General features: G+C 43.5%; 3 protein-coding genes across 3 annotated transcripts in view; all 3 read right to left on the minus strand.

Moving 5' to 3' along the window:
* Positions 1 to 1,683: 1,683 nt before the first annotated feature.
* LOC106013551 lies at positions 1,684 to 5,343 on the minus strand. Its single transcript, XM_013089575.1, has 3 exons — positions 4,194 to 5,343; positions 2,438 to 2,490; positions 1,684 to 1,965 (listed from the first exon to the last, which is right to left on the minus strand). Exons 1-3 carry the CDS (start codon positions 5,341 to 5,343, stop codon positions 1,684 to 1,686), a joined length of 1,485 nt encoding a protein of 494 aa, XP_012945029.1.
* Positions 5,344 to 5,360: 17 nt separating this feature from the next.
* LOC106013552 (protein PRRC2C-like) lies at positions 5,361 to 6,326 on the minus strand. Its single transcript, XM_013089576.1, has one exon. It carries the CDS (start codon positions 6,324 to 6,326, stop codon positions 5,361 to 5,363), a length of 966 nt encoding a protein of 321 aa, XP_012945030.1.
* A 5,183-nt stretch (positions 6,327 to 11,509) lies between these two features.
* The window catches only part of LOC101856850 (uncharacterized oxidoreductase SAS2370), a 13,470-nt gene continuing 11,802 nt past the window's right edge, over positions 11,510 to 13,177 (minus strand). Inside the window, exon 6 of the mRNA XM_005111030.3 lies at positions 11,510 to 11,982. Within this exon, the coding sequence (XP_005111087.1) occupies positions 11,839 to 11,982 (144 nt within the window). The 3' untranslated portion in view covers positions 11,510 to 11,838. The remainder of the gene's footprint in view (positions 11,983 to 13,177) is intronic.

Raw genomic sequence — 13,177 nt, forward strand, 5'->3', positions numbered from 1 at the left:
TCTCTCCCCCTCTCTCTCTCTCTCCCTCTCTCTCTCTCTCTCTCTGTCTGTCTTTCAATTTGTCTTCCTTCCTCCCTCCCTCCCTCCACCTCTCTCTCTCTCACCTGTAAATATATGGGAAAGGTGTCCGCTCAAATTACATATCCGGATCAGAGATCCTTTCTCCCCCGCAATCTTCCCGTTATTACAGCGCATGTACAATGTTATGGTGTATGAAATATGACAACATATTCCGGTTATAATTTAATAATAATAATACTAGATAAAATGTGTATAGCGCCAACTCCCACTCACCAGCAAGCTGTATGCCCTTGTTATGTTGTACCCTCAGCCCAAGCGTAGCCTCCCCCCCCCCCTCTCTCTGTCTAAGATATACAGCATACTCTTGCAACACCTCTAATCTTCAACCCTTACATGACCTTATTGTGTTGCAAGTGCAGTAAAACTCTTACTAAAACCAAGTTTAGCCTCACATCTCTAAGATACAATATACTCCTGCAGCACCTTAGCCTTAACGATGGGACAAACGTGTTGGTCTTTCTTTCCCCATCCTTACTGTCATCATTTTTTTCCATTACTTCTTTTGTATGTTTTGCGCGTTCCCTCCTTTGCCCACATCCTCTGTAGTGAATGCGTCTTCCAAGATTACTACTGAGTCCTCCAGCCGTGGGTGGTTGGTGGGTGCCCTGAGATAATTTGCTCCTTCTTTCCTTTCAAACTTCTGTCATCCTCTAAATTATCTCTCCTCCTTCTTTCCTTTCAAACTTCTGTCATCCTCTAAATTATCTCTCCTCCTTCTTTTCTTTGTTTGGCAGGTCAATGTTTTTTTGTGAGGTCGGGAGTTTTTGGGTTTGTTTTTGTTTTTAAATTTCAAAGTGATCCAGTTACGTCCCTTTGGGTGGTTGGAGGATGACACTGGTGGGTTCTATCTATGCAGGGTTCGTACGGGTCTTTGAGAACTCTTGGAATTTTGGAAAATTTTTAGAAAATGTCTTGGAAAAACAAATTTTTAACTAAATCTATTGTAAAAATATTTCCTTGAAGTTTCGAAGGCCTCGACTTTATGCATTCTGAAGTATACCATAATGTATTCTATTTTTGCATGCTGAACGAAATCTTTTTTGCCGAAATGACACGTTATTTGTCTTGGAAAAATGAAATCTGGTCTTGGGGAAAAAATCTCCTGCTCAGTGTGAACCTTATCTTTGCTCTCCCTGCTTTCTTTCTGTCCATTTGTCTTGCTATTTTCAAAAGCTACATTTTAATGAACGGTGCTGTGCTTCTCTTTCTATCCTCAAGCTGTCTTGCCATGCTTTCACTACTTTCACCAGGCATTAATTTAGGGATAGAATGGGTCTTTTATGTTATGTTATGATTATTGTTGTTTTCGATATATTTATTTCCTTTTGTTAGTAGATTGGTGCAAAATTGTGAGGAACTTGTGATCTCTTTGATGTTGCAGTTGATATGACTCATTATGTCATGTGTTTGGTGTAATAAAAATGTAAATTATATGTTGCTAGAGATAAAAATTTTAACATAAATCAAATCTCTGTACTGCCAGATTGTTTATGTCTTTGTCTGCATCTTCAACCTGGACAATACAGAACTGTCACCCACATACCTGTATGTGTTGGTTTTCTTTTTCCTTTTTTTTTTTTTTTTGTGTTGTAATTTTCGTATTCACTGTATGAGTGGGTGGTTGGCGGGGTGTCGGCGGACAGAGAGGGGACTGACCACTGACCAGTGCACTGGGATGGTGGTGGGGTGTCGGCGGACAGAGAGGGGACTGGCCACTGACCAGTGCACTGGGGTGTCGGTGGACAGAGAGGGCACTGACCAGTGCACTGGGGTGTCGGTGGACAGAGAGGGGACTGACCACTGACCAGTGCACTGTGGTGGTGGTGGGGTGGGAGTCGGACCAACAGGGGGCACAAAGTGGAGGTGGCTGGGGTCGGGGTAGAGCTGAGATTGGGAGACGAGGAGGGGAGGAAGATTATGTCTCTCTCTCTTTCTCTCTCTCTCTCTCTCTCTCTCTCTCCCCTCATTATATATACATGTATATCTATATCTATATGGTAGTGTCTACGTTCTCTCACGTTAGAGAACGTATACAAGTTGTATACGTTCTCTAAATGTTAGTAGAGAACCTAAAAATAGCTCGCTCACTCTATCTAACATGGAAACGAGTCGACATTGCTGCTTCCACAGTGCCTACACTTTATTTTCACAAGCTATTAAGTTTACTTTCGCGAAATTAAAATGCTCGGGAAAGTAAAGCTGTCTACAGTACCGCATCTTGCCTTTACAGCGACGTTAAACCCCTAACAAGCAACCAACACCTTCTGTCATTCCATCCAGATGACACCAGCCCCCCCTCCCTTTTCATAATAATATTATGTTGTAGACCTACACTTTTCACCCTAGGAAGGTGTACTTTGATGCCCCCCTCCCCTAAAAGTTTGAAGAAGTCACTGAAGATCAGGCCGTCTGTAATTAGTATTTAGAAAATAGCTTGCAGTTTTCATGCGTATTCCCACCTCAACGCCAAGGTAGGCCTATGTGATACAACGTGAGAGACCATAAATGATACCAAATTCACATGTGTGGAAAAACATTGCCGATTTGGTGTGTGATGTGACATCACTGTCATGAAATCAAATCACGTGGGTCAAGGTCAAGTCAGTCATATCAACGCTAGGTCTACGATAGGCCTAGATCTAGTGCATGAAATAACCCAATTCAATGAGTGGACTGGCGGACCTATTTGATGTAGATCTAACGACACAACATAATGTAAACCAATTTGAAAAAGAAAAAGAAAGATTGAAAAGTAGCCTAGCCTTATCCGGAAGTCCAAGTAGGGCCCTACAGGCTACGTAGTCTAAACAGCCGTATGCACTGCTCACCGTCGAACGCTCCGTATCCCGGACTCTAGCATGGAGATCATCAGGAGAGAATGCGTCGCTGTTTCGGGCTCTTCCTCTCTACAGCTTTTCTGACGCACCGAGCCCCCTCACCGATGTGAGGTCTCCATGTTAGTTCGACTGTTTTCCTCTGCTGCCAACTTTAGGATTCATTCCAGCTTGAGTCCTCTCGCTTCAACCAGATCCAATGACTGGCTTTCTCTGCTGTCTCCTGAAGGGAGTTTGTGAGTTCGTTGCTTTTCTTTGCAGTAAGTCCTGCCACTCTCATCCACTTACGGGCGCTTGTTGCTACAAAACCTCTGCATCCTACCTCTACCGGAAAATGGGTTGCCTTCCATCCTGCCTCCTCACATTGTTCGACGAGTGCCTCGTAACGGTTTTCTTTCCGCTCATGAGCGGCATAGATATTGTCCTCGTGGGGCACCGTGAGCTCTACCAAGTGTACCTCTTTGTCTTTTTCCTCCCATAACACAATGTCTGGCTTTTTCGTAGTTGGAATGGGGAAGAATCTCTCAAAGCCTTTTAAGTCAGCAGCTACTTCCCATGTGCCTCCGCTCTGGTCTTTCATGGCTTCGTTCGTTTTCTTTCTTTTGGCAACCTTGCTTCCTTGCGGAACGAACGCAATCTTGGTGGGTCCATGCTTCTGTATCTTGGGGGCATATTTTCCTTCTTCCACCTGTTGTGTCGCCATTTTCGTGAGCACTTTCAACACCTCGTTGTGTCTCCAGGTGTATCTGTTAAGAGCTAGGTTGCAGTTTGACAAAATATGCTTCATGGTTCCTAGCTTACCGCATCTACACTTGTTGTCCTCCTGTACCTTCCATCTGACAAGGTTCACCGGTGAAGGCAGAACATCATACGTAGACCGGAGAAGAAAGCTCAGCCTTGATGTATTCCACTTCCAGATGTCACTCCACCCGACTTTTCTTTCCACAACATGCTCTTCCCATCTGGTCATTTGTCCTTGCTGGCTACACTGGATGAGATGAATTTCTCGCCTCTCTGCCTCCATCTTTTGCATATGTCTTGTTGCAGCTTTTCTTCTGTCTCGCTGAGACATTTTCCTGAAAGGTCTAAAGTCGCCATTACCTAGCCCTAATCTGTCAGGTTGCGCTGGACCGACAATGTCCCCATGCTCCAATGCAGAGATGATCTCGTTAGCTGCAACTTCTGCCTTCCACTTTCTGGCTGTTTTGACATCTGGAGGTTTTCCACTGATCTCCTTATCCCTTGATTCTCTCAACATCAAAACGGTTCTAATCTTGCCTGCTTTGTAGATCTCCACAATTGACGTGAGAGGTAGTTGAAGCGCACCTCTATGTCTGTACAGGGATGACGTGTTAATGGTACGGGGTAGCCCCAGCCACTTCCTGATGTAGCTGTTACACTTTCTTTCGATCATCTCAACTCTTGACAAAGCAACTTCATACATTGTCAGTGGCCACGCCAATCGAGGGTAGAGGGCAAACTGTAGACACCATATCTTGTGCTTTCCTGGAAGCTTTGTCTGGTCAATTGCTTTCAGCCCATTTTCAGCCTGCTTCATGATTTCCACGCCTTGACTCCTATCAGACAGAGTTCCTGAGTACCACCGACCCAAACTTTTCACGGGTTGTTCTTTTACTGTGGGCATTTGCTCCCCTGCAATTGTGAACTTCAGTTGCTTCTGTTTTCCTTTGTTAATAGTCAGGCTTCTAGACTTTTTAGCTTTAAACTTCATCCTGGCCCAGGTGATAAGCTTATCGAGCCGATTCAACACACTTTGCATTGTGTCTCCATCTCTTGTCAGTAGGGTCACATCATCCATAAAGGCTTTCTTTGGTGATCTCACCTTTGCTTCTTCTTCACAGCATTCTGCAGATCTCAGTAGCATCTCCATTACCAGGATGAACCAGATGACCGATATAGAGCAGCCAGCTGCAATCCCAATCTCTAGTCGGTGCCATTCCGTTGTGAAATTTGCGGTTGAGAATCGCATCTGGAAGTTACTATAGTATTCTCTCATAATGTTTTGCACCTCTTGTGGGACGTAGAAAAAATCCATTGCCTTCATCAGCAATTTATGGGGAACAGACCCGTAGGCATTCGCCAGATCCAACCACACTACGTTTAAACTTTCCTTGTTTTTCTTGGCCTCTTGGATTGTGTCCCAAATGGTGAAAGCATGCTCGATGCAGCCTGGGATCCCTGGTACCCCGGCTTTCTGTACCGTTTCATCCACATAGCCGTTACTTTGCAAATATGCTACAGTCCTCTTTGCAAGTATTCCCATAAAGATCTTGCACGTCACGTTGATGATTGAAATAGGTCTGAACTGTCCTATCTCCTTTGCATTCTGTTCTTTGGGTAGATACACGCCCTCCGCTCTGCACCAATCTTTGACGATTTCTTTGTCTTTCCAAAGGCCTCTTAGCATCTCAAAGAGGGTGTGTCTCAGCGTGTCGCAATACTTGAACACCTTATAAGACACGCCATCTCCTCCAGGTGCACTTTTTGCTCTTGCTTTTTTACGAACTCATCTACTTCTTTCTCTCTAATTGGTCCCAGGTAATATTTGACGACGGGGGCAGCTGGACGCTTCAGGCCTCTCATATAAGGAAGCGGTTCTTCTCTTCTTGAATCGCTGTACGTCTGCTTAACATAAGCATCGAGTTCCTCTTTCGTACATTCCAATTTACCACTCCGTGCCTCTGTGAACAGTTTTTTTGCTGCTTCATAAGGATTCTTCAGAAATTGTTCACGTTCCCTTTTTCTCTCTTTTCTCCTGGTACACCTTCTTTCGTGCCTCTGTAGGTCTCTGCTCTTTTTCTTAAGATCTTCAAACAAGATTCTTAGGCCTTCTATCTCTTCTGGTGGTGCGTACTTTTTCTGCTTTTGCAAGTCTCGTTTCTGTTTTCTTAGCTGTGCAAGTACTCTCTGCCTTCTACTCAATCCACTTTTCTTCTCCGTCTTTTTCTTTCCTTCACAAATACCAAACTCTTTTATTGCCGAGTCATAGATAATGGTCGCAAACGCACTCAATATTTCTTTAGCATCCCCTCTGTTAGAACTCTTTTTGACTTCTTTCAATTTCTTCTGGACTTCTTCTTCTAACGTCTTGTATTTTGCCTTCTCGTTAGCAGCAGGCCACAGTATTCTGGGTTTCCGTAACCCTGGTTCCGTTTGCTGTTCCATCTCTTGCTGGGACAGGGTGAAAGGAGAGTCGACTGAAGCACTAATCGCTCCGCTGTGGTTTTCATCCTGGGATGATTTGCTTCGCGTCTTACAATCTGACGATCTGCACTGTCTTCTCTTCTTTAAACAGACTTTTCCCTGGTGCACTCTCAGCCCTCGCCAGGTATCGAACTTTCTGTAGCACTGCTCGCACATAAAGCTGTTCTCTTGATTCTCTTTCTGCATTGTCCTTTTAACGCTTAGGTCATTGTCCATTGAATCCGTCCTTGTGGATCCATCCTCTACTCCCCCCTCTCGGTGGATCCCGGGGCTGTCTTTTCTATTGGTTGACGTAACTTATATTTACAGTGACCTGGGTAGTTAGCCCCTGCCACCGTCGGTCTTTCCCGACGTCCTCGGTCTTTCCCTATGTCCACCCGTCACTCCGGGTTGTCGTCCTGTCTTTCCAGGATGTCCGTAGCATACACCTGCTACTGGTAGGTACGTAGTCTAAACAGCCGTATGCACTGCTCACCGTCGAACGCTCCGTATCCCGGACTCTAGCATGGAGATCATCAGGAGAGAATGCGTCGCTGTTTCGGGCTCTTCCTCTCTACAGCTTTTCTGACGCACCGAGCCCCCTCACCGATGTGAGGTCTCCATGTTAGTTCGACTGTTTTCCTCTGCTGCCAACTTTAGGATTCATTCCAGCTTGAGTCCTCTCGCTTCAACCAGATCCAATGACTGGCTTTCTCTGCTGTCTCCTGAAGGGAGTTTGTGAGTTCGTTGCTTTTCTTTGCAGTAAGTCCTGCCACTCTCATCCACTTACGGGCGCTTGTTGCTACAAAACCTCTGCATCCTACCTCTACCGGAAAATGGGTTGCCTTTTTGTTACTTTTTTTTATTCGTCAGAGAACGTAAACAGCTTGTATACGTTTTCTATCGTTAGAGAACGTAGACACTTTCTATAGATACAGGGTGATCCCAAAAAAACTTTACAACTTTTTTTCTGAATATCTCGCGCAAAAATTGTTCTAGAATGCTGTGAATTGGAACAGATATAATTAATTCAAAACGAATTTGTTTGATATAAAATCCACGAAGAAGAAACAAGTTTTGAAAACGAAAACGCCTAAAAGATAAAAGCACCCAAAAACGCAAAGTTCACCAATGTTTCAAAATCTTGTTAAGGAAGTCGTGAAAAGATTAGTTGACCTTTTTCTTTATTTTCTCTTTGACATTAATTTTCCATCCCTGTGACATTTAAACAATATTTAATTTCTTTTGCAGAGTTTTAAAAACCTAATGATTTCATTTTGAAATTCCTAGAAGCAGTGCTCCACATTCCCTCCTTTGGACTCGACACATTTTTAACGCGACGTTCGAAATGGTCAGTGGCGCCCTAACACAAGGACCTGCTAAACCATGAGTTTTTAAAGCTTCATACACTGTACATGTTCACTAAGAAATGGCTTCTAGAGACAATAGAGTGGGGTGCCCAATAGACAGCATTTTTTAAGTTAACATATCCCGCAGGGTGAACATGGGCTTTGCACTAAACCAAATGTCATCGAGGAAATGATCCCTCTTTACTAGACAATCGAGGAATCATGAACACATTGCCATGCTTTGATTCATGTCATCTCTGCCTAGCGAAGATGAACATGGTATGGTCAAAGGTTAAGATCTGCCATGAGAATGCAGACTGTTGATGTGTAGGAAAGTCCTAGCTGTAGATCGTCTACGGACAGACGTCTCATGGGGCTGGGCTACTGAAATCTGCACTCTGGTGACGTTTGAAGGGCTGCGTATGGTGCGTGTTCGACCTGAAGCGGTCATGTTTTAAAGAACTTTTTAGTTCTGATTCGCTATAGATCCAAACTGACGGAACTTCTCTACTCATGACGCCAAAGGTCTTGAGGGCACCTAAGCATTCTCTCCATGCCGTGCGCAGAACTTACGAAATGTCAGGGATGGTGAGTTTGTGGAGAGGTAATGTTCAATACAAAAAGCTGTCTGCTCTTTACTAAACGTAACCCTGATCAAAGCAGGCGAACAAAATTTGGGAAAAATAATATCTGCAGACTTGTGTGGACTTGTTAGACTGCTGTAGCTTGCAACATGGCGCGATTGTTGCAACTTTCAGTGGTAGGCCTAATGCGAACTGGTGCGTCATGCTATGAAAATGGCGACGAGGTTGAAAATGGGTTGTTTTTTTAATGCGCTTTATAGAGCAAAACCATTCAATGGACTTATCTAAAATACATATCAGACAAATTCCTTTTGGCTTCCAAACCTTATGTTCAAATCTGAACCGCAAAACTTCAGTATGGAGGAAGATATTAAAAAAACAAGTTGTAAAGGGTTTTTTTGGATCACCCTGTATATATATATATAAAAACAAGCCAGAGCAACTCAAATTTTCCCTGGGGGAAAACTATAAATGTTGTACCTGTATATCATTTTATTTATTTCTTATAGTCCAAGTATATACATCCCAGTTCACATTTCAGGAATGAAAAAAGATAAACATTTCTAAATAGGCATACATCTAAATTAATTAATGTAATATAAAAATATAATAATAAACATCATATCAAGTATACTTTGGTTTATTAACAGATTCCAAAAAATCAACAACAAAGAAGATGACTTTCGACATCTTGAGTTCATATGAAGACAACAGAAAAACGAACACAAACATGATATATAACTCAGAAAAGGGAGGGGGGGAGGGGTAGAGCAAAAGCTCAAAAGAAACAAGGAAAGAATCCAGAGTTCCATCAGGACTTTTCTAGGAAAATCAACTAGAGATTATCAGCTGAAAACTGAACCCAAGGTCAACGACTAGAACTTTTGATACAGTAAGTGTGTGGTAACTGCATAACGTCATAATATGAGCACCAAGGGGGGGATGTTAACAGAGAAGTCCAAACTGGGAATCAGGCTTATTCTGCTCACCTCTCTAGCCTCAACAGCACAAAGTCTGCTTCGACTATCAAGGCACCCCGGAAATAGCTGATCACAAGAGAGTGACAAACATACAAAAGAAGTAGAGGAAAACATGACGATAGTAAGGATGAGGAAAGAAAAAGTAGCTGTTTCCCCCTATGTTGTTCCGGCACAGTGTGAGCATGACATTGATAAATCAGCCCATTTACAATTCTACAGTGTTTAAGAACAAGTTAATATCTCCCCTTGGAGAATGGCCTAAAAACACTTCAGTCAGTAGCACTGCCCTGGGGGGGGGGGGGGGGGGGGAGACAAAAATGTAAGGAAAAAAGTAAGTACTCGTACAATTGTATTTTTACAATAAGCCTCCCTCTTCAAATACACAGAAGAAATATAAAATACGTCTAAATATAGGTACAGTCGTCAAAATAGTCGAAACTGACTATATATTTGTCATAAATGACAGCATGGCACACCCTGGAAAAGGCATCAACAAAGATCTGAGTAAAATGTGATGGTCTTGTTTCTTTAATCTTTACCATCCCACAGAAAACAGTGCAAGAGGAGGCATCACCACTGAGAAAGTCGACCAAGACTTTGTATACAGATGAGATGGGAACAAATGGTCGCTTTTAAGCACAAGGGGGCTATCTAGCAAAATGCTGTTTTGAGAAAAGAGAAGGTAAAGTTTTTGGACCCTTGTTCAGTTTCTTTAAAAGACAAGGAGGGTTTACTTTGTAACCAAACAAATATACACATCAATGAAACCAAACTTCTCCTACAGGTAGGGCAAAGCCCACTTTTGTTGTAGGTCAAGATTTCTGGAAATTCAGGAAATCCCCGAAATTTGGGTTGGCCCGCTAGTCCTTAAAAGTGACCATATACAGCCTAGCTGGCACATAGCGAAACTGACAGGATGCAGAAATCTTTTCATTGTGTAGCAATAGTAATTTATTTTGTGATCTGTACGAATTTCAAGCGAAATATCAAGGGAGGTAGATAGCAACGGACAACTGGATCCAAATATTTCCATGAATTATGTCTCTTATGCCCCCACCCTGTTGTGTTGGGTTTTTGGTAGTGGCGGGTGGTTCCTGATTACTGCAAACAAGGAATCGTAGGAATCGAGTCCGAACCTAATTTCTTAATCTGTGTTGTGATAATTTCTTCCGGGTATCCATGATTTCTTCCAGGTGTCCATGATTTCTTCCGGGTATCCATGATTTCTTCCAGGTGTCCATGATTTCTTCCGGGTATCCATGATTTCTTCCGGGTGTCCATGATTTCTTCCGGGTGTCCATGATTTCTTCCGGGAGTCCATGATTTCTTCCGGGTATCCATGATTTCTTCCGGATGTCCATGATTTCTTCCGGGTATCCATGATTTCTTCCGGGTGTCCATGATTTCTTCCGGGTGTCCATGATTTCTTCCAGGTATCCATGATTTCTTCCGGGTGTCCATGATTTCTTCCGGGTGTCCATGATTTCTTCCGGGTGTCCATGATTTCTTCCGGGTGTCCATGATTTCTTCCAGGTATCCATGATTTCTTCCAGTGGTTCCGACCCCTAGTCAATTACATGATTACTGCCGGCAAAGAAGCAATTATTTCTTTTACTTCCGATAAATCCAACATCTAGCCAGTTCCGGTTACTTATTCCGCTTCAAGCAGATTTAGGATCCACGGTAAACTCGATTTCGAAACACACGAGGCACTAACATTTTTCTTTTCAAAAATAAGTTTAAAAAAAAAAAGAACATTTTAATAATATTATGGTAACCGTTGGTCATGTAGAAAAGAATCGGAACTTTTCCTCTGTAGCACTAACCGCGGGAATCGGTTCAGGAATTGATTCTTTGCCCAGTTTTAGTATTTGCCATTGATTTTTCCATCCTCATCCAGTACTGGCCGCTGTTCCTCGAACTAGAAACCTTTCTGCTTCTTTTGCTCCGGCACGGTCCATTCTCCACTACAACTTCACACAGACATAAGATAAGATCCTGGCACATTGGTTTGGTGTTTCACCAACCACGTACACACACACACACACACACACACACACACACACACACACAAACATGCACACACACTAAGACTTCCAGTCACATGCATATATAAATGAACAGCAATATAAACAATAATAATTTAAAGCTGGATTACAACTCAATGTCATTCTGATGCATGCTCTTATTCATGCACCGAGGGGTGGATGTCAACGGAGAAGTCCAAACAGGGAATTAGGCTTACTCTGCTCACCTCTCTAGCCTCAACAGCACAAAGTCTGCTTCGACTGTCAAGGCACCCCGGAAATAGTGGGTCACAAGAGAGTGACAAACATACAAAGGAAGTACAGGGAAAACGACAATGGTAAGGATGAGGAAAGAAAAAGCAACAGTTCCACCTATGTTGTTCCAGCACAGTATGAGCATGACATTGATAAATCAGCCCATTTACAATTCTACTGTAAATGAGAAAATGTTAATACCCCCCCATTTGGGTATGGCCAAAAGACACTTCAGTCAGTAGCACTGCCCTGGGAGGGGGGGATGGGAGAGGGTGACAGAGGTTGAAGGCTCCAGTGGTCAGCTGACAGGTCAGAGGTTGTGGGTTCAGTGGTCAGTTCCCAGGTCACAGAGGTTGTGGGTTCAGTGGTCAGTTGGCAGGTCACAGTGGTCGTGGGTTCAGAGGTCAGTTCACAGGTCACAGAGGTTGTGGGTTCAGTGGTCTGTTCACAGGTCACAGAGGTCGGGGTTCAGTGGTCAGTTCACAGGTCACAAGAGGTCGCGGGCTCAGTGGTCAGTTCCCAGGTCACACAGGTCGGAGGAGAGGCTGCACGAGTACCTCGTTGACGGCCACATGGCTCGGCTGAGAGGCAGCGTACACCACGGCGCGGGCCACATCTTCTGCGTCCAACACCTGTACCTCTGTGCTCTTGTCGTACAGCTCTGCCGCCTGTGTGAGGAGGAGATGAGTGGACGGTGTGGAGAACAATCTTCTTCTTTGTTGGTCTTTATTCAAGTACAGTAGCAATGGTGTTACAAAGGTCATATGTGAGGCAGCATGGTGAAATCAGGGGCTCGTCAAAATCATGAAATTGAAGACAATGGCAGTTAGACAATTTTTATCGAATTTTTGTTTTTTGGCTCAATATACTTTATGTAAATTTAAAAAGATATTTCTGTGTCGATTTTACAGGAAAACATTGATCAAAGGCACAAAAATGTAAATTTGCAGTTTCCAAGTTCTTTCAAGCTTAGGAAGTTGCCAGCCTTTGACGGCCATTTTCTCGCTAATTTTACCTCTGCTACCAGGCAACCTCTACCTCCTTCAAAAGCAAATATCTCCACTTCTATTTAAGGCAAATGGATATTTTTTTCACCGAAAGCAAGGCAAAAGAATAACCTTTAAGATGATACTAATAACTCCATTTGCTCAAAAATTGATGAGCGCTTGATTCCACCGCGTCGTGACACATATTATGCATCGTTTAGGTCCTATTCGCAGGAATCATTTGAAATGAAAGCACATGTATATATTTTGAGTGTTTCAGTCACCTGGTCATTTGACCTGATGTGACAGCCTAGAGCAGATTAAGGTACACTTTTGTCAGCAGGACATGATAGACAATGAACACTGGGTCCCCCCCCCCCACCCCGGGCAGTGCTACTGACTAAAGTGTCTTTAGGCCATTCCCAAAGGGGGGATATTAACATGTTCTTATGCACAGTAGAATAGTAAATGGGCCGATTTATCAAAGTCATGTGGCCTCTACTCTGCCAGGGGTGAAAGACACTGATGACAGATGATGAGACTCGCCCAGAAGAAGTGATGGGTCGTGTCAAAATGGCTAAAGTAGGGTAATCTTTGACGTAGGAAAGAGGGGTGGTGGAAGAAAAGAGTCAATGCGATACGGACCAGCTGGTGACAAAATCTCTACAGTATACTCACACATGCAGCGTAGTAAACCTGACCAGAGAAGTTAACGGATTTACAGCATATACCTTGGTATCAATCGGAGCCTTCAGGACTCCAGGAGTCACTACATCACCAGGCGGGACAAAATCTACACACTACTCTACAGTATCGAATAAGCGCCCCCCTGCCCCGTTTATTAATTTTCAATTTTTTAGCGCACCCCCCACCCCCT

The sequence above is a fragment of the Aplysia californica genome, unplaced genomic scaffold (genome assembly GCF_000002075.1).
Source record: "Aplysia californica isolate F4 #8 unplaced genomic scaffold, AplCal3.0 scaffold00988, whole genome shotgun sequence".
Lineage (NCBI taxonomy): Eukaryota > Metazoa > Mollusca > Gastropoda > Aplysiida > Aplysiidae > Aplysia > Aplysia californica.

Excerpts from the sequence above, each read along its gene's own strand:
- LOC106013551 (XM_013089575.1), bottom strand. The coding sequence starts at position 5,343 with ATGCTAAGAGGCCTTTGGAAAGACAAAGAAATCGTCAAAGATTGGTGC. Across the intron at positions 2,491-4,193 it reads TGTGGAGATCTACAAAGCAG|ACGGCCTGATCTTCAGTGAC; the intron begins GCAAGATTAGAA and ends TACTAATTACAG. Across the intron at positions 1,966-2,437 it reads TAGGGGAGGGGGGCATCAAA|CTCTACCCCGACCCCAGCCA; the intron begins GTACACCTTCCT and ends TCCCAATCTCAG.
- LOC106013552 (XM_013089576.1), bottom strand. The coding sequence starts at position 6,326 with ATGCAGAAAGAGAATCAAGAGAACAGCTTTATGTGCGAGCAGTGCTAC.